We start from the raw sequence: 22,270 nt of genomic DNA on the forward strand, positions 1-22,270 counted from the left end.
ACCCATTATTTAGAATGCTTAGAATTATGGAAAGGCCCTCTCCTACAGACTCCATTTGATCCAAATTTTTTAAAAATGATTGCCCCTTTCTCTGTAATAATAAAACATTAGCTTGTTCTTCATCCCAACTAAGATAAAATGAATCCTTATTGGAAGTAAAAAAAACAACCTGTTTGGGTTTAATAGAAGATCCAAATTACAGAAAAATCCATTATCCGGTCCTGAGCATTCTGGATAACGAGTCCCATGCCTGTATTGGTGGATTCCTATGGGTCATTAGCTTCCAAGGCACCAATTATAATCCATTGCTTGAGCCAGGGCACATAATGTTAGATCATACCCGCAGGTAAAGATCAAACGAGCAGATATTTTTGTCTTGCCAATCTTGGCTTATTAGAAGGTAGGAAAATCTTGGCAGAATAACAATTATAAGTGTTTTTAATATTTACATTCAACAATGCTGAGAATAAATTGCCCTTTTAGTGATATCACCCCTCCCCCCCAGCAGTCTTAACAACAGAACAATATGGGAAGGTAACCAGAAAGCAGCTCCGTAACCCAAGATAACAGCTGCCTGGTTGATATAAGAACAGCACTTAATAGTAAAATCCAGGTCCCACTGTGGCACATTCAGTTACATTGAGTAGGAGAAACAACAGCCTGCCAGAAAGCAGTTCCATCCTAAAGTGCTGGCTCTTTCTGAAAGCACATGACCAGGCAAAATGACCTGAGATGGCGCCTACACACCAATATTACAACTAAAAGAAAACACTTGCTGGTTCAGAAATGAAATTTTATAATGTAGAGTGAATTATTTGCAGTGTAATTTAGAAATAAAAACTATACGATAAAAATCAAGACAGAATCCCTTTAAGGTTCAAATTTTCACTTTTCAATGCCTTCCTGACATTCAAATCTTTTTTCGGAGGAAAACTTAATTCAAATTTGGTTTGAATTTTCGGGTCAGGACTATTCAATCGAATATTAGACATCCGAGTTTTTCAATAAATAACCTCCCATTTGAGTTGTGAGTACATTCGAATTTATTAGAGTAAAAATAAAAAATCACATAAATTTGACCTTTAATAAATAACCCCCTTAAAGAGATACTGACACCAGAAATTAAACTGTTTTACATCTATCATAATTTTGCCTTTGAAAGCTACTTATAACTTTGCCATAAAGTATTTGCACAATGCTTTTAAGTTACCTGTCTGATGCCCCATGTTCCTGCATGAGGAGGCTGCCATATTTGTGCAGCAGGAGTCTGTTAACATTAGAAACTTTAACTGACAGGCTAAGATGGGACAGTCAGGTTGGCAAAACAGTCGGGTTTAGAAACTTCAACTAACAATAACTTACAAAAACAAACCTCTCTGCAAAAAACGATCAACATGACCTATAGGTAACTTTTAATGTACATTTATATTTTAAAAAGTAGTTTTTTAGTGTCGGTATCGCTTTAATGTGCACTTTTTTTTAAAACTTTTTGTTGTACATTATCATTACCAGGGGAGTCTCATCGGCCTAGTGGATTATCCAGATGATGAAGACGAAGAAGAGGAGGAAGACACATCCCCTAGAAAAAGACCTCGTCTTGGTTCATAAAACGAAGCTGACAGATATTGTGTGGGGATTCTTCAATGACGCAACTGATGTTCATAAGCTTAGTGAATCAGCTCCCCCTCTTGAAACCGTGTGGACATAGCCAAACAGCTGTGGCAGAGCGATAGCGCCAAGCTTCCATGGAACCTTTCTAGTATTTCAGGGTGGGTTAGCTACGACTACAACCTACAACAGCTTGAATGCAACACGCATCTTGTGTTTGAGAAGGGGGCAAAGTGGAACATTTATACTAAAATGCAATGTTGCAGGTTTGCCCAAAGATGTAAGTCCTCTCCCGAAATAAAAGCAAGACGCTTTCAGTTGCACACCCAGTAATCTTTCATTTTTTTTTTTTTTTTTTTTTAAATGGTGCTGGCCATAGTCTTTTATCAATTGCCTATTTTTAATGTCCGTTGAAGGGAAACAAAATCCGTTATTAAAGAAATGAAACCTTTAGGATACAGCCTCGGGACCATTCTTTGTAAATGTAACACCAAGTCTCCCATAGTTTGGGTGGGAAGGTAGCCAAAGCAGCATTGTAGTGCATGTTCAATTTTAAAATCTAAAAAAGAAAAAAAACGAAAAAAAAAAAACCTTTTCAGTGTGTATTTTACTAAAAAAACAACAAAAGCTGAAGTCAAAATGGACAGTTTTGTTCCAAGCAGCCCGTCCTGTGTCCGGCACTTCCAGAAATAACTGCCGCCAAGGATCAGTAGCTTCCAAAACCCGCGTCTGGAATCCCTCCGGCGACCTCTAAACCAGTGCCTCGATCTCTCGCAGTGTTAGACCCAAACCCATTTGTTTGTCATTGCACTCGGCTTCCTTGGTGTGACCCACATACTCGACGGAGAACTATATATACCAAAGGGTTAACGTCAGGAAAATACAAGTTTTGCAATATGATTCAAAATTTTTCTGGCTTAAAAGTCCATGAATTTGAGACAGTCCGTATATGCAGCTCCATAAATCTGTGCAATCGGAACGCTAATTTTTCTGAAACGCTTTTTCTAGATCCTGATTGACTGCACATTCCATGGATGTAAATGCATTGCGCAACAAACACACACATCAGTGGAGCCAGATGCTCATTTTTGAAAAGCAAAAACAAACCGCGTTTCACCAACTGTAAATATTTTAATATTCACCCATATATGATCTGCGATCATCCTCAATAAGAACCCCCCTTCCCCGAGCCATTCTCCCCCTTATCCTGATTTCCTGTTTTAAGAGATCTTATACCAGCTGCAATCTTCCACATCAGTTACCCCTTTTCCCTATGTTCTGGGTTTATTGCTCCTGGAAATAGTTTTCATTAATTTTTCCCAGTTTTTGGAGATTTTTTTTTTTTTTTTGTAGTTTCAATTTGATTTTAGCGATTTGGAAAGATGGGCTGTCTGTGTAGATATGAAGTATAGGTTTTTTTTCCATAAAACAGAAATTTATTTTGTATGAAATACCACTGTACTTGTTTTCCACCATTTGTATACATGTGGTGATATTATTGAACTGTACAAATTCAGGAATTAAAATGTGACCCTGTAATTCCAAAAAGTTTTTGGTTTGATTTTGTTGAAATGGGCCGGGGGGGGGCTGCCGGGCTGCCTTAGGGTTTCTGTCACTTTCATTCAAGCTTGGATGTCAAATTGAGGAGGGGGGATGGTAGAGTCCTGCAGCCGGTCAGGCACCCAGGGTTTTCAGGTGCGGGTCTCATCCAAATTTCTTATGTAATATTGTCTATATTTTACTCCATTTAAAGTTTTACAAAACTTGTTTCTGCTCCACCCACTTTTGATGATGACACTTCTGGTATAGTGATTATATAGTCAAAGATGGCTGAAAAGTATCACAGTCCTGGGCCAGTGCTCCTGGTTAGTGAATCAATTCACTGTGAAGGGGATAAAAAAAAAACTGGCACCCCGAGTGGATCTGCTTTTCCTCACTGTAAACATGAACTATTGTGTGAACTGTAGGTCCCTCCTACACACTAGGGAGGCAACAAATTCTTCTTTCTGTGACTTTGTCGAATTCTGAACCTTTCTCATTGTAGTTTGTAGTGTCTGGATTTGGCAGAATCCTGAATTTGGTGCATCTCTAGAGATGTAGTTGGAGGCAATTTTAAGTGCACCTGAGGCACATGAGCCAATTTGTTCCTTTTTATTGGGCATTTTGATGCATGCAGCATTTCTTTCATTAGACACTAGTGATGCACAGGCTGGTCCAAAACCTGGCGGTTGGGCCGGTTAGGGGAGAGCTCTTCTTCTGCTCTCCCCTCCCGATTCTTCTTCCAGTGGTCTTTGATTATAGACTCGCACTTGCCCTGCCCCCTCTCATGACATCAGAGAATTGGAGTGGGCGAGTTAAGTGTGGGTCCCTGCACATCACTATTAAACAATGGAAAATGACAGTTGAACTAAAAGTACTAATGCTGTTCAGTATCTAAATATTACGGATGCACCGAATCCACTATTTTGGATTCGGCCGAATCCTTTGCGAAAGATTCGGTCAAATACCGAAACCAAATCCTCATTTGCATATGCAAATGAGGATTTGGATTAGATTCGCCCAAATCCGAATCCTGCTGATAAAGGCGGAATCCTGGATTTGGTGCATCCCTACTAAATATGGAGATTTATTATTCATGAACAGTGTGTCAGGACATAAATCACTTGAATATCTTAGTTTGTACTTTAAACTACCGTCTCTGAGCTAATTGTATAGGGGAACGGAGATTCCCTAATTGCTCCATCAGCTACAGCACATTAGACTGGTTTATCCATATTATCTGGATGGCAATTAGCACTATAATTGGATCACATAATTACCTCTACAGCATCATAAAGATGGCAAGATTTAAATAATGTTGCATTAAAATCCTTGCTGTGTATACATATTTACTTCTTGCCTTTTAGGATCAACCAATGGACAAAATGTATCTGCAGAATTACACCTATACATCCAATATCCCCTGGTATGGACGTTGGGAACGTTTAATTTATATATGATTGGGATTATATATACAAGGGGCCCATTAATGTAATCTGCATTGTCTTTTATTTTTATGGGTTAATCCAAGCATCTGGTGGTTTAAGTCCTTAAAGGCCATGTAAAGGCTAAAAAAAACCTAATCACATTTTTACTTTCTTTAATGAAAATAAAAATCTCCAGTATACTTTAAAAAATGTCTACCGTTTTTATAAAAAACCTGACTGTATGCATTGAAATCCCCCCTTCATTTACTGCTGTGAATAGGGATTGTTAGACGGTCCCTAACTGCTCTGCGGGGAAACAATTATACTTATGAACAGCAGGGGGAGCCCTTGCCTTACTTCCCAGCCATGCAAAACTCAAGCCGCTTTGTTTCCCTGTAGAGCAGTCAGCGATTGTGTAGAGATTTGTATTGGATTTTATTTTTATCTTTACATTCTCTGCAATGTTTCCAAGTCCAGCTGCAGGGACAAAGATTATGGAGCCACATTAAAACAGATAAATTGGGATTCTATTTGGGGGATTATTTTGCTGCAGCCACTGGTTCTGCAGAGTTGGAGAAAGTTTGTATAAGGCACCCCCCCCCCCCACACACACACACACACACCATATCTTGGTGGAAGGGATTGGTGGTATTTTACCTAAAGGGGGAAACCCATGGATTACGTTTTCCATCTGTCGGTGCTTGATCTGCACTTGATGTCCCATTTCTTTGTCAGCAGGCTGACCATCTAAAGTGATGGCAAAATGAAGGACAATGTAGTTGTCACACAGTACCTACTGAGGGTGCCCCTCCTTTGCTCCACTCACTCCTGCCCACATAGTAAAGCAGTCTTATTTCATTTTAGAGAATTTTGTGTTCAAAGGGGTGTTTATAATAAATATCTAGACACGGACCCGGCCTCCCAACACCCGTGCCCACCAGACTTCCCGGTTCCTTCTATAAACCCACGCTGACCTGCCCTGCCTATGATGTCACAAAAGGGGCGGGGTGAGCAGGCGTGCGTCTATAAAACTGGAAGTAAGAAGCTGGCAGTGTTGTGCGGAATTGGGGTGCAAGGTCGGCCCGGACCCGCAGGTATCGGGCCAGCCGCATATGACTTATACAGGGCAGATTCTTCCACCACTACCTTCCATAAAAAAACGGAGTAGACACAAGCCCATCTCCACCTGCCCCAGCTCCAAAAAAAACTATTAATGGAAAGCTCCATGTCAGCCATTCACTTGGAGCTGTGACAGACAGATGCCTTTGTACAGGTAGGTCCAACATTTCGCTGTTCTGTGACAATACAATAGGACAACTGTCATTTATTAGCCACTCTGTTCTAGGCTGGAGGACTACTGTACATCAGATCCTGTGTGCCACAATTTTGTCTTTTCACCCCTTAATAAACTAACCTATTTTTTTTTTTTTACATGATTAAAATGAAGAGTTTGGATCTAATGTAAACAGAAATTGTAAGATATATAATATCACCTATGTAACGTTCCAGCAGTACTAGAGTACATGTACCAATAAGCTTCTTTTCCTTCTGTCTCTACACTATGTAGGTGATGTTTACCTCTTCCAACCCGTGATTCTAAATATTTATTTAAGGCATACAAAAATATATGAATGTAATATACATACATATAATAGAAGAGTAGCTTTGGCAATCCACCATAACCCTAAGGGCCAGGATACAGTTAACCACAGCAACCAGGCAGTGGCTTGAATGAGAGACAGAAATATGAATTGGAGAGGGCCTGCATAGAAAGAAGAAAAAATACAAACAACCATGAAATTGTACCCTCATAAGTCTTTTTTTTTTCTCTTCCTGGGTCAGTGACCTCAGCTGAAAGTGGGAAGAAGGTAGAACCATAATCCGAAAAACACTAACACCAGTTGAAAAGTTTTTACCATTGAACATTCTACGACATACTAAAAGTTAAAATCCCTTTTTAAGCAATGGCTAGAGGGGTACAGACTGCACCATTGCAATTTACTCACAGGGCCTAGAATAAATAAGAAACTTTATAGGTGCTATGAAATGAAAAATTATATTAGCTTTTGGGCACGGCCCTCTTTACCTCTTGTATAAGTTATTGGGTTTTTGTATGTGAATCTGTATGCACATATTTATTGTACAGTGCTGTCGAATATGTTGGCACTTTCTATATATGTGTATTAATAATATAATTGCAAACCATACTGATGTCACAGGTAACCATAAATAGTATTAAAGGGATTCTGTTGTGTTTTTTATGGTGTATTCTTATTTCTAAATTACACTGTTTACATTGCAAATGATTCATTCTTCTATGTCAAATTTAATTCCTAACCCAACAAGTGTATTTTTTTTAGTTGCAATATTGGTGTGTAGGTGCATCTTGCCTGCTCATGTGCTTTCAGAAAGAGCCAGCACTTTAGGATGGAACTGCTTTCTGGCAGGCTGATGTTTCTCCTACTGAATGTAACTGAAGGAGTCACAGTGGGACACGAGTGTTGTTCTTAGATCTACCAGGCAGATGTTATCTGGTTACCTTCCCTTTTCTCTGTTGTTAGGCTGCTGGGGGGGAAAGGGAGGGGCTGATATCACTCCAACTTGCAGTACAGCAGTAAAGAGTGACTGAAGTTTATCAGAGCACAAGTCAAATGACTGGGGGCAGCTGAGAAACTAACAATATTTCAGATTTAAAAATTAAATATAAAAAAATCTGGTTACTCTTTTGATAAATGGATTTCAGTGCAGAAGTCTGCTATAGCAGCACTATTAACTGAGGCATTTTGAAAAAAAACATGTTTTCCCATGACAGTATCCCTTTAAGCTATAATCTGTAGTTCTCTTAGGCAGCCACAAGATGGCTTGCAGGTTCTAGCAACGCAGTTCTTGTAAATCCACAAAGCTATTCTGCTTTACTAGGGTAGATTTCTCAAAAAGTGAATAACTTTCAATGATTGTTAACAACGTTGAATATTTCTGAAACCATAATACGAAATTCAAATTGCATGCAAGGAGAATCATACAATTTACGCAATTATTTTCTGAGCTGGAGCCATTTATTCCATGGCAGAGAAAATGTAATTAAAGTGTGATGCCATTGCTTATGGTAAACACAGAGAATGTCTTCATTTTATTTTTGACCATTAAGCTGCCATGTTGCCTTCTGCAGAGACAATTTACTCGGGCCCCAAATATAATGGCATGATCTGTTCCTGACTATCACTCATAGAGATGCCTTCGGGTGCAAATAGAGGTGACTGCCCTCCTTTAGTAACACTAAAGGGATCATTTATGAGTGCTAGCTCAGTTACAGGCTTACAGCCATGCAAATTTCCTCACAGTCATTGCACTAAAAATAATATGTATAAAATAGGTGCTCCTTGCATTTCCATATAAACATGCGTGAGGCCTCTCAGTTTATCCTGCCTCCTGTTTCGAATCAAGAGCAGTTATGCTTTTTGGCGCAGGGGAACTCTGGAGCTACTGCCATGTATGGAGGTGGAGGTGCGGAGCCAAACTAATAGGTCACTCTCAATGTCAAATTCCAGAATTGTCACCAACTGGACGCCGATCATTTTCAGCACAGTTGATTCTGATTCGTGCAATTTTAACCAATCGACTGCAATCGCATTAGGCACATCTCTTGCTGGTGACTACAATCACCCTGAAATTCTGTAAAGTAAAGCTGCATTGTGAAGAAAAATACACGGCTATTGTGCCCGAAATTGCACTTTGTTCACTGAACTTGCAAATTACACGTTTTATATCTTTGTTGCGGAACCACCAAGCCTTGACTCAAATTCACCATTATAACAACAGCTAAAGGGCAAAAGATTTTAAATCAGGAGCACTCCTCCAACTTCTCTCCACGCGGTGTTAAAACATACCAAACAGCCCCTGGAAAGCCTCATTAAATGGTAGAAGCAAGGAAGATACGGATCACCAGCAGGATCTATTCCAATAAAACCAGTCTTTTATTCATATTATATTCATACTTATATTGTTAAGATACAGGAGCTTAAATTATCCTCCCCTTACACCACGTGCTTGACACGTTTCGTGGCTACCAGACACTTTCTCAAAAGCCACATGTCATATAAAAACACCTAATTTTTATTATAATGTGACCAATTTGTCCTTTCCAACAACTATAGATGTCCCTGATCCAAGATACTGCATTCTGGCAAGGGCCAAAATCAGCTTGCTGACATTGGGGCTTCCATGCTCTGTGTGTCTTCTCCTCAATATACCTGTACTTTCCTACACCTTTAGGCTAGGGCCACACAGGACCCTTCCTCTCCTGTTTGCTTCCGGGGACCATTGTGTTGGCCCCAACATAAACACACCCTGTGGATTTTGGCAAAGAAATGACAGACTTTGCATTTTGTGCAGAAATTTTGTGCCTGAGCCTTCTCAATGGACATGAATCAAGAGGGAGGCTGCTGCCATGTGTTGGGGCTCATATCAGCTTGCGGATTTCAGCAGGCTGATTTTGGCCCTGTGTGAAGGAAGGAAAGCATAACCGTATGTCAGGTGAAGCTGTTGTGCCTTTATGGCTTTTGTTTACACAGTAGTGTTATCTTACTGTTTTGAGACTTTCTTTAGTATGGACTGCAACCTCCCCTTCAGGTGAAAACATGGTCTGATGGTCCCCAAAGTTATATAACTCGAATACTATTGCCACTCAGCTTTACTATGCCTTAGGATATATATGGTAGAAAACTGTGATATTCCAACAGCTGATACAAATGGATTGGGTGTGCAGGGAATTTTTTTCAGGGAATTTTGCATGCAATTCTCTTCGCCCTATTATAATTACAAGTGCATCTGGGATTTTACAGAATCTACTTGGCCACACATGCAGTATCTGGATGCTGGACTAGAAGAAAAAAAAGCCTTTATTTTTTTTTCCAAAATATAAAGGGCCAGTAAGGTCAGGAAACGAATATTCCCCATAAAACATATATTTGTATGGGTTCATTTTCAATTAGCATGCAATAAACTACTAATAATCTGAACTTGTCCCCTGACCAGTTGCATAGATTCTGGAGTAATTTCACAGTTATGGCTTTCACAGTGTGATAGGTGCAAAGGCTGATTCTAGGTCTGTTGGCACAGTCAAAGCAGGGTTAGTGTGGTCCTCACTTAGTGTCGGTAGGGCAGCCATCAGGGGAGGACAGGGGGGAGAGTTGTAGGGGCCCCGAGGGTAAGGGGGGCCCCGGCTACGCCACACTTACTTGATTAGCCGGGCCCCCCATCTTTCTTAGAGCTGCTGACTTTGAGAAGGCATGGACGTTCAAGGGGCCCTGGCCACCAATTTTCTTATAATGTGTGGGGGGGGGGGCCTGGCCACCAATTTTGGCCACCAATTTTTTTTTCTCATGTGGGGTCCTAGCCACCAATATTTTTTAAGGTGGGGCTTTTTTGTAGGTGGGGCTTGCGGTGGGCGCAGCCCAGGGGGCCTAGGAAATTTTGTCATACGGGGCCCTGCAATTTCTGATGGCGGTCCTGAGTGTCGGAATGGCCCATCGGGATACCAGGAAAACTCCCGGTGGGCCCAGGTGTCAGTGGGCCCTCATGCTGCTAAACATTCTATTCTAACTATTCTATGAGAAAAAGAGGCTAAATGGATGGAATAATAGATTATAGTATGTAAAGAAAACAAACTAGGAGAATAGAGGTTGATTTAGGAGATAAAGAATATTAGTACTGAGAGTGGGCCCCTGGTCTAAGTTTTTATGGTGGGCCGACACTGTCCTCACTGTAAGTTCAAAAAAATCATCTTTGTTCTTGAAGTTAGCAGTAGCAACTATATGCTGCTTGGAGCGAGGTTTTCACCTTGCCTGAAGGCTAAAATTTCCCTGCAAGGCATTACAGACATTATATAGAATGGTGTCTAGATGTGCCTTGTAAATGACAAACAGGTCACAGGCATTCAAGGGGATGGCTATGTCCTAGACGCATTCTGCCCCTTGCAGTGGGACACTTGATGCAGCAGCTGACCCTGCAGCGCTCTATTAAAGGATGAGTTGAACATAAGTCCACCCCAGACAACACAGACTACATTTTCAAGGTATCCATCCTTGCAGCTTCACCATGTGCAGAGTCTCTGGTGGTTGGGGATTTCTATTAATGTTATATATTTGAAGAGATGTACATTTGACCTAGAATCTTCTTGGTTATGGCGGTTTCCCTTTACCCAGTTGTGACTTAAGAGTTTGAACTAAAATGTGAATGAGCATGTGTTTGTCCATTCCTCCATGTATGCAATAAAGAGGAACAACAAATCAGCATACGACTTAGACATGCTCAACTTTAAATACACAACTTTTTAAGCTGCCACCCATCAAAAGCTGACTGTATTCACTGCCCAATCCAGCAGTCTGTTTGTGCACCTGAAATACAGCACACAATCACCATCAGTGCTATGTGTTTGGGAACAGAGGAACAATCGGCAGCTGGATCTGCAATAGGCCAGGAAGTGTTTTTGGTTCTCCTTGGGAAGTATCTGCATAACAAGGAGAACGTTATTTCCTACGCAAGGTAGTCTGTGTTTGTTTTTAACCCCAGGGAGCTGATGAGTTGGGAATGTGAAGATTGTCAGTGCCATTCTTTTTCAGCTATAAAGTACTCAACATTCTTTGGACAAAATTACTGTGGGTGATCCAAGGCTACGTAAACACAGATTGGCCCTTTCCAATATCACAATGGAGATACATTCTGACAGAACGTTCTAGGAGACATTTAAACATTGATGGACACAGGGTATTGTCTGAGTGCTCAGCTCGACTCAATCACACATTAACGAGGCTGTACAAAAATTCCATGACTTGCTTTTGTTTGGAAGAGAAGGATCTGTAATTGAAGGCATTTTTGACATTTCCCTCTTGATTTTAACTGACGTCGGCTCCCCTCTCAGCGAACCTTAACAAGAGGGGCAATGCTGCCAATCATAAAATAAGTTACAAAAACATTGGTGCCAGGACCCCCCTTACAAGTTAAAAAAAATTGGGGCCCTGTAAAATATTTTTTTAAAAAAATTGGTGGTAGGGGCCTATAAAGTATTAAAATAAGACATTGGTGGCAGGGGATTAAAACTTTGGATGGGGCGGCACCGCTTCAGAGCTGTCAAGGTCCAGGCCCAGACCCGGGACACTTGTCCCCCATGTCCCCGGCTGATGGCGGCCCTGGGGTTCAGACTTGATTACTTTAAACTCAGCCAGCCAGTATATTACATACTTGGAAACATAATCATGCAATGGTTATGTCAAATGTGGTGCCTGCAGCTACAGTGGATATTGTTATTGACTACATTTAATGATGCCTAAGCTTGATTTTTCAACAACACACTGAGCATGGGTAGTGCCATTGGCATTCAAAAGATGGTCTGAACCTCTGGACTGATACAGTCCAGAAGTTGCATTCCGGGTGAATCCCTGAATTCTTCGTGAATGATTTTGTGATGAAAATTCACGTCGAATCGAAATCCTGCTGAAAACGGCTGAATCCCGAACCAAATCCTGGATTCGGTACATCCCTAGTTTTTTCAAACTAGATTTTTAATCTGAATGTACTCAAAACTCGAATGGGAGGTTATTTATGAAAAAACTCAAATGTCTAACATTCAAACAAATGAATGACCTGAAAATTCAAATCGAGTTTTCCTCCAAAAAAAACCCCTTGAATGTCAGGAAGGCAATTAACATCTTCAAATGTTTCAACGCCCTCTGCCATTGACTTCTACATGAACTCGTTTATTGAATTGGAACTGTTTCCATGGTTGAGATGTGATAAATCTCACTTTCTAATTCAAATTTCTGTTGGTGGTTTTAAATGATTGGATTTGAATGTGGGTATCCAAAAAGTGAAGAAGTTACCACATTTAGGAAGTGGTCCAGGGGCACCACCCTGAGCCCTCAACACGGGAAGCGGATGAACCGAAAAGTAATATGGAGCAGGCATTGAAATGAAGGCAATCTTCCAGCAAGTTGTAGAAGCAAAGTTGAAAAATGTATTGTGCCTTATGCTTTTTGTGTTACAAACACTTACTAAGGGGCGTATTTATCAAGGGTCGAAAAGACCAACCAAAATTAAGTCAAAGGTTTTTTTAGATCGAATAGGTCCGTATTCGGGCCAAATTTGAATCGGACAAATCGAAGGAATAGCGTATTCGATTCGAAGTTTTTCCCAAAAAAACTCCAAAGGCTAGGAGGTCCCCCATAGGCTAAAACAGCAATTCGGCAGGTTTTAGATGGCGAATGGTCGAAGTCGAATTTTTAATACAGTACATGATTAATTTCCATATTCGAATTTTTGCATTTTTTTCAAATTTAAATCAAATTTGGACTATTCCCTAGTGAGGTACACAAAAAATAGCTCGAAATTCAAATTTTTTTCATTCGAAAATTCACCTCGGCCTTTGATAAATCGGCCCCCAAGTGTTTGTAACACAAAACGCAAAAGGCTGTGGACACAATAAACTTTTCAACTTTGCTTCTACAACTTGCTGGAAGATTGAGTGCCTGCTCCAAATTACGTTTTGGTGGTTTTAAATTGAAAATTGTTTGTTTTGACGAAAAAAATTATTTGAAAATTTGAATTTACCATTCAAACCTTAGAAAATCTGCCCCTAAGTGTAAAATACAGCTATGGAAGTTGTATGTGTCAATTGATTCAAAGCAGTTGGTCAGCCCTGAAATCCAAGATGTCAACTTACAGGGACATGTAACCAAATGTCATAATATCACATTACCTAGAAATGCATAATATGGAAATGTGCTTTAGGAGGGGGAGGGAGCGTTTGTATATTTGTGTAATACACAGAGCGCACAAAAACACCTGCCACTGTGCACTTTTTGTAGCTAGTGAACAGATTTATTCATCTACTGTCACAATGATTTGGCCCCTTGAGCCATTTGCCAAGTTCGAGCTACAAAGGATTTGAGAAGCTAAAACATTTGGGCAATGGCTCAATATATCTTAATAAATCTCTTCCCTCACAGAAAGAATCTTAAGAAGCAGGTATTGTTGGTGGGTATTCTCAGCTACGCAGTGTGGGCAGCATTGTTTTATTGTAAAATGTGGAAACAAAAGGCCTTGTTTTCCACAATCCTGCAACATGCCCCTAAATCAACTGACAGAGCAGCAGAATGATGTGGGTTCCGTTGTGTGGATATAGGAAATAAAACTTGCCTGGAACAGAACCCCTCAGCTAGGCTTAGCAGTAATCTCTGCTGTTTGGTTTATACAATAGAACTTTTGACATAATATAATAAATACACAGAAAACTGTGTTGGATAACATACTGATTTAGGTAGGGGCAGGCCCGGACTGGCAATCTGTGGGTTCTGGCAAATGCCAGAGGGGCTGCTGTTAGATGCCATAGTCATTCACTGTTTTTTGGGCTGGTAGGGGGACTCTGTGTGGGATGTTTGGGCCTTTGTGTGACGGAAATGCCAGGGCCTATTTTGATTCTCAGTCCAGACCTGGGTAGGACTTTATGCCTTCTTAACACTCAGTGTCAGACTGGGACACCAATGCCCATCCAAAAACGTTTGACCAGGGGCCCACCAATTAATCTTAGACCAGGGGCCCACTCTTATTACTATTATTCTTCCTCTCCTCACTCAGCCTTTATTCTCCTAGTCTCTTTTCTTTACATACTATAATCTATTTTTCCAACCAGGCCCGGACTGGCAATCTGTGGGTTCTGGCAAATGCCAGAGTGGCTGCTATAAGGTCAGTATTTAGTGGGCTGGTAGGGGCTGTTTGGGCCTCTGTTTGGGCTGATTGGGCCTTTGTGTACCTGAAATGCCAGGGCCTATTTTAATTCTCATAAAAATAGGGAATTGCCATGAAATAGGCCAAATGTTTAGCAGCATGAGGGCCCACTGACACCTGGGCCCACCGGGACTTTTTCTGGTGTCCCGGTGGGCCAGTCCGACACTGTTAACACTGGGTGGCTATAATCCAGTAGTAAATGGGCAATTACGCGTAGCTTTCCCCACTGGTGACATATTAGCTCAGGTTCATGGGGTTCATGATCTAATGGGTATGAAAAATCAGAATGGAAAGGTTTGAACAGTGGTACCTGATGGTGTGAGGTCTGTTCTCTGACTTGGGGGTACTTGTCCTCAGTTCATATTATAGAAATGGCATTGTTTACATTACAATAAGTAGGCTCAGATTTGTGTGAAGACCAGGCCTAGGGTTGTTCTTTCTGACATCGTGAGTATGTGGGACTGGGAGCATGGGGGATTTTGACAGTAGTTGAATCTCTCAATCCCCAGAGTTCTCTGTGTCACTGGGAACAAAGGAACGAGCAAACTCATGGAGGGGTGTAGAGGCGGTTTTAACTTCCTTTATTGGGTGGAGTTTAAATATCTTAGGGTCTGCAAAAGAATTAAACTGTTGTTCAACTCAATTAACTTTCATTTTTTATTTAGATCCGATTAACCTTCAATTTTTTATTTAGACATTGATGCTCTGAGACACTTTGCAGTTGGTCACAAATATGTAAACACCTTCTAATTACTGGAATTGGCTCTTTAAGCCACACTCCCTCATGCCAACATACTAGGTGCCTCAATTCTTGACAATTCTGCCCTTCCTACTTTGAAGCAACAGTTTGGGGAAAAGCATTTCCTGTTTGAGCAAGATAATAACCCTGTGAGATGAGGTAGGGTCCATACAGAACACATTTGCTGAGATGGATGTGGAGACATACATAGAGCCCTGATCTCAACACAACTGGACACACTGGAATTGGTCCGAAAATATATAATATATAAGTAGAGGGGTGTTCATGCTTCATAGTTATACCCTTAGTTTTTGAGATGTTTGAACAGGCAGGTGTCCAAATACTTCTCAAAAACGAGATGCAAATTCGCCCATCACTAGCCATATTAGGATGATCCAATGGTTTGGTGACCTTGTATCAGGCCAGTTACACAATCACCTGTTGGTATTCAGACTTGATGGAATGGATTTGATTAAACCTCATCCTGTGCCCATATTTGGCAAAGATCTTTTTCTAAAAACTGGAATTGGGGAACTGTTTCCCTGCCATTTCATTGCCTTAATATTTTATAACCATAGCCAAATAAATGGCAGTTATCAGGGATAGTGTATAAAATATACAAGCATGGCTTTCTGTTTAGCATTGCCTGTTCCCATTCATGAAAAACATGTAGAAATAGAGGTGATTCATTAGACTACATACCTGGCATAAGGTTTGTATTTAGAGGCATATTTATATTCTTAATAAGAGAGAATAATCAAAATCTTTGCTCTGGACATGCCCATGATGGAATAATATCTTCTTATTAACCTTCATAGACATATTCAATTATTTACATCATTTAAGTCTTTGGTTCCATTTGCTGATTTGCCATTTTTTAATCTTTTAATTCCAGGATATTATGCTTCACTTATGTAAAGGCATCTGCCTGCCATGTTTTTGTGTTCAGGGGTATTAGCTTTATAGGTTTGACCTTTAATCACCAGTGCAAAGCTTTGATAATAAAAAGACCTGGGAAACTCATTACATGGCTCATGCATGCAAATTTGTTTTTGTCCTTTATTTCTGTAGGTCAGCCATACAAGAATGAGAACTGCACAAATCCCATACATACAGGCAATACATCTGCTGCATAAATAATTCCATATAATAAATAATATATCAACCTGCACAGTTCCTATCACCCAAGCGCCTTGTAGAATATCAAGTAGATTTAATTTTGCATTTTGAAAACTGCTGCTTGCAAAACTATTGAAATCCAAGTCCAGAATTTGTGTTACAGAAAGTACAAAATAGCTCGATTACAGGCTTAATGATTTGGTGGTCCTTGATTTTTATTTCTAATTATTTTTCTACTCCTCTTCTATTGCCATTTCTGATTAATTGCCATTATTTGATTTGATTTTCAGTTATTGACAGAGATAGAGATAGATAGATAGATAGATAGATAGATAGATAGATAGATAGATAGATAATAGATAGATAGATGATAGATAGATGATAGATAGATGATAGATAGATAGATAGATAATAGATAGATAGATAATAGATAGATAGATAGATAGATAGATAGATGATAGATAATAGATAGATAGATAGATAGATAGATGATAGATAGATAGATAGATAGATAGATAGATAGATGATAGAGAGAGAGAGAGAGAGAGAGAGAGAGAGAGAGAGAGAGAGAGAGAGAGAGAGAGAGAGAGAGAGAGAGTGAGAGATAGATAGATAGATCTGGCACATTATACTCAGTAAGAGACAGTGGGTACTGGCACATTATATACAATGGGAGACAGTGGGCAAGAAAGAAAATGAGAGGCATAACTACAGAGGAAGCAGACCCTGGGCCTGAGTGTAGGGCCCCAGTGAGACCCTAATTAATGAGCAATTTTAATATTTGGTAGACTAGTCCAACTTATCAATATTTTGGGGCCCTACATTGAATTTGCTGTGGGGCTCTATAGCATCTAGTTATAACATTGAAGGAAATAGTGAGTAACGGCTGAATTTATAAGATACAGGTATCCATGGTTCCATGTCGTTAGGTACAGGTATGAGACCTGTTAGCCATCATGCTTGTGCCCATGGGTTTTTCAGATAATGGATCTTTCTGTAATTTGGATCCCCATATATTTAGGGGGTTATTTATCAAAGTCCGAATTTATCTGAATATTTTTTGCTACAAACACCGATCAAATCCGCTTGGGCTTTTTACGCTCATTTATTATTACATTTTCCTGAAAATTTGCTTTGCCGGGAAAAAAAAATCAGATTTTCATAATTTTTTCGGATTTTTTTTATACGATTTTCACGATTTTTTCAGAATTTTCACCCGAAAATTTCGGGGTATTGCATGAAACCCAGCGCACATCAAAAAAGCATTGGGACTTCTCCCATTAATTTATATGCAACCTCGACAGGTCTGAGATGCTGGATTTTCAGATTCAAACTTTTCCATCTTCAGGGTTTAATAAATTCCGAAAAATTTGTGATATTTTTGATTTTATGAAAAAAAAATCACAAATTTTTCGTGATTTTTGCATTCGAAGTTTAGTAAATAAACCCCTAAATAATGATCAATTCTATCTTAGTTTGGATCAAGCACAAGGTACTGTTTTAATATTATAGAGAAAAAGGAAATCATTTTTCAAAATTTGGATTATTTGATTAATATAACGGAGTCTATGGGAGAAGGCCTTTCCATAATTAGAAGCTTTCTGGATAACAGGTTTCTGGATAACCAATACCATACCTGTATATCAGAACTGAGAATCCCAACCAACTATGGCTTAATGTACTGAAGTTATCTAATACAGAGGTGCTACCTGAGTGGGACCTTTCACTCGCATCACTGGCCACCTCACCACACCCGTGACCTTTACTTTTTAGGACAAGTAGGCACCCACACAATGAAAGTTACTAGACCCCACTGCAAAATCATTTTAGGGATCACCAAAGCTTTAGGAGAAAGATCTGTCAGACAAATATATATATATTTAACAGTATGACAGTCAGGGCCCCATCAGCATACTTCCCAACTAGTGATGTTCAGGCCAGCCCAAAACCCGCGGAACCCACGGGTTTACCAGTGGGTCAGTCAGTTTCGGCCTGACCTCGCATCCCCCATTTCCAGGTGGCGGCCAGTTCCGGGTCCAGCTCTTCCCTGCTCTCCCCGCCACCTTGCAGTGCCAGCTTCCGACTTCCGGTTTTATAGCCACGCGCCTGGTTGCCCCGCCCCTTTTGTGACATCATCGGCGGAGCAGGTCTATAAAAGGAACCTTGGAAGTTGGGTGCGGGCGGACGCGGGTGGTGGGAGGGGGGTTTGGTTCGGAAGACTACAACTGAAAAATGGAAAAAGGGACTAAAAGATGTGCAGATGTAACATTGAGAATTTTTGACCACGCCCATTTTATGGCTACAGCCCCTAATTACCGTGTCCATTTTACAAAATTTGGCAGGTTATGAAAGTTTGAGCATATTACTGGTCGTTCTAGGGCCATGTTTTATTTGTTCTAACAGTTTTGCTAATGAAGGTGAATTGCTAGTCTCTGGACTGTTGGGAGGTTTGCCCATTATGCTCCTGGAACCCCAACAGTTTCAGGGCCTGTTTCCTCAATTGCTCCTGGATACATGTCTAGAAAGTCTACCCTAGTGTTGGCCAGACTTTATAGAAGCATTAGAATCATTTAAGTTCATATTATATGAATATTAGTATTATTTTAAAATATATAGATTTATTCTAAAATGTACCTAATAATTGCACAAGCTATATAAAAGCTTTAGAAGAAAGATCTTTTTTACAAATATATATTTCAACAGCATGTCAGTTAGGGCTCCACTAGGCCTTCTACACTCTTGGGACCCCAGAAATTTCAGGCTGCTCCCTCATTGCTCCTGGATACATGACTAGAAAGTCTACTCTGGTGTTGGCCAGACTTTATAGAAGCATTAGAATCATTCAAGTTCATTTTATATGATTGTTAGTATGTATTATAGCAAAATATTTATATTCTAATGTTTGTGATTATAAAAATGCAGCTAATAATTGCAAGTGTACTAACCTATTTTATATGAAATATTTGGCTTTGAGGACAACACATTGGGATCTTTTTCTGTGTTTTCATTTTAACACATCTCCTAACACAGCAAAACCTACTATGGTGAACTACCACGTAATTATACTAAATACAACACATGGAAGATTGTAAAACCATTAGCAACTTTATTTGGCACAAGGCAAAATGTTTTTGAACCTCTAAATATGATATATACATATATATATATATATATATATCTATATATATCTATACACTGTAATTTTGTATGTATCAATTATCTTCAGACCAGCACTCCCTTTTAAAAACTTGGTAATTTTATTGTTGCATAGTAACAATAAAACATAACAACATAGGGTATTTGATACTATGCAACAATAAAATTACCAAGTTTTTAAAAGGAGTGCTGGTCTGAAGATAATTGATACATACAAAATTACCGTGCACCCCGCCATTAACAGCAGCTTTGGAGTGCGGATACTCATTGGAAAGTATATATATATATATATATATATATATATATATATATATATATATAGATATAGATATAGATATATTTATATATATATATATATATATATATACAGTATATATATATATATATATATATATATATATATATATATATACCGTTTACTTCGGTACATACCTGGGTGCCTGCCAAGTTAGGTAGGTATATATATGCAGAAAGGCGGCACTCACAGGGTTTTTTGATCAAAGGTAAAGAATCTTTATTAATCTCAACGTTTCGATCCCCCACAGGGATCTTCGTCAGGAGTTTTATATAAAAAACCCTGTGAGTGCCGCCTTTCTGCATATATATATATATATATATATATATATATATATATATATATATATATATATATATATATATATATATATGCCTAAGGCTTTTTTCCTAGACATCTATACATTTGCTTGAATGACCTAATGGGTACACAAGACAGACCGTTTGCATAAGAAAATCCAAGACCTGGAACCTACAGACTCCCAAACAGAACAATGCAAATGAATTGACAAACCATCAGGAGTGTTTGCTGTGTTTAATGTAGGTGCCCGTCTGCTGTATTATTCATGAAATCTAAAGCTTGGGACATTTTTTGTCCATGGTGACTGTTACTGCAAATGTATATAAACATTTTGTTCCCATGAGATCCAGCATACAGCTCCTTTTCTTTAAATAAGCTACAATTTAATTTATTCAACCTTCTTGTACACAGTCTGGCCTTTCAGATTCATTGCAGGTAAACATACTGTGACAGGCCCCAACCCCATAACCAACTAGCGTTGTCACAGCTGTGCTACATATTATGGCATCCCAACGCCTATGCTGCTTGGGAATGTTTGCTGTCACCACATGCTATGGAAGCAAATATTTTCCGTGCCGTTCCCAGTAAAAATGCCTTTGCGTATTTCACCTAGATCGATTGCAGCCGCACAATGTAGCAAGCTGCTATAAAGCCTAACATGCATGTTCTATTGAAGAGTGGGAATGAAAGGATGGATGTGTAATCCATTTAGAAAGCTGCTTCATGTCAACGCGGATACTTTAAAGCATAAAAAATGATGTACTTTAGCTTCTCAAGCAGGGCGTAAACATCTTCAGCTGTAAGGAATTGACCTTCTCTAAAAACAAGGGGATTTTTTATCTGTAGGACTGTCTGACTCATTGTGGGGCCCATTTACTTAGCTCGAGTGAAGGAATAGAATAAAAAAAACTTAGAATTTCGAATGATTTTTTTGGCTACTTCGACCATCGAATTGGCTACTTCGACCTTTAACTACGACTTTGACTCCGAATCGAACGTTCCGAACTAAAAATCATTTGACTATTCGACCATTAGATAATCGAAGTACTGTCTCTTTAAGAAATACTTCGACCCCCTAGTTCCCCACCTACAACCTACCGAAGTGCAATGTTAGCCTATGGGTAAGGTCCCCATAGGCTTTCTAATGTTTTTTAGGTCGAAGAAAAATCGTTCGATCGATCGTTCGAACTATTTGCGGTAAATCCTTCGACTTCGATCTTCGAAGTCGAAGGATTTACATTCGGCAGTCGCATATCGAGGGTTAATTAACCCTCGATATTCGACCCTATGTAAATCTGCCCCTATGTGTTGACTCAACAACATTTTGTGCAACATTAATGCAAGAGTAAATGTATTGTAGGAAACTCAAATAAATAGATAACAACAAGAATATATAACATTTAGGCTATTTGTTTGGAGAAAATATCATTTGTCTGCTCCTTGGGTATGTTGCTGATAAAGGGGATGCACATTGTATGGTGATACACACTCATTTAGACCGATTCACTAACTAGGGGCCGATTCACTAACTTTGAGTGAAGGATTCGAAGTAAAAAAACTTCGAATTTTGAAGTGTTTTTTGGGCCACTTCGACCATCGAATGGGCTACTTCGACCTTCGATTTCAAATCGAAGGATTCGAACTAAAAATCGTTCGACTATTAGACTATTCGATAGTTGAAGTACTGTCTCTTTAAGAAAAAACTTCGACCCCCTTGTTCGCCATCTAAAAGCTACCGAAGTCAATGTTAGCCTATGGGGAAGGTCCCCATAGGCTTTCCTAAATTTTTTTGGTCGTAGGATAAGCCTTCGATCGTTGGATTAAAATCCTTCGAATCGTCCGATTCGAAGGATTTAATCGTTCGAACGATGGATTATTCCTTTGATCGTTCGATCTAACTATTTGCGCTAAAATCCTTCGACTTCGATATTCGAAGTCAAAGGATTTTAATTCCCAGTCGAATATCGAGGGTTAATTAACCCTCGATGTTCCACCCTTGGTGAATCGGCCCCACAGATTGTTAGAGATGGTTCTGTCATGATGAATACATTTCCTTTGGGAATTAGGGAGCAACCCATTGCTTTGATAATAGATTGGTGCAGGGAAGAAATGTTACTATCTCCAGTGGAGAGTGCAGGTGTAATCCAAGCAAGTATGACTAAGGAAAGTATTTTTGTGTAAGGGGGGCTTGGCTAGGGTAATAGTTACCAGGGGGTTACTGGAAATGATGCTGCAATTGCAAAAAAATTTATTTTATTACTATAGAAAGCTGGAACTAGAGCTCTAAAATTGTGAGATTTATTAAGT

General features: G+C 39.5%; 1 protein-coding gene across 2 annotated transcripts in view; it reads left to right on the plus strand.

The window, feature by feature from the left end:
• The window catches only part of ppp4r3b.S (protein phosphatase 4 regulatory subunit 3B S homeolog), a 44,251-nt gene extending 41,095 nt beyond the window's left edge, over positions 1 to 3,156 (plus strand). The window contains exon 17 of one of the 2 annotated variants that reach the window (XM_041563895.1): positions 1,513 to 3,156. In XM_041563895.1, coding sequence (XP_041419829.1) covers positions 1,513 to 1,608 — 96 coding nt within the window. In that variant the 3' untranslated portion in view covers positions 1,609 to 3,156. 2 annotated transcript variants of the gene reach the window in all.
• Positions 3,157 to 22,270: the final 19,114 nt, after the last annotated feature.

Source organism: Xenopus laevis, chromosome 5S (genome assembly GCF_017654675.1).
Source record: "Xenopus laevis strain J_2021 chromosome 5S, Xenopus_laevis_v10.1, whole genome shotgun sequence".
NCBI classification, from domain to species: Eukaryota; Metazoa; Chordata; class Amphibia; order Anura; family Pipidae; genus Xenopus; species Xenopus laevis.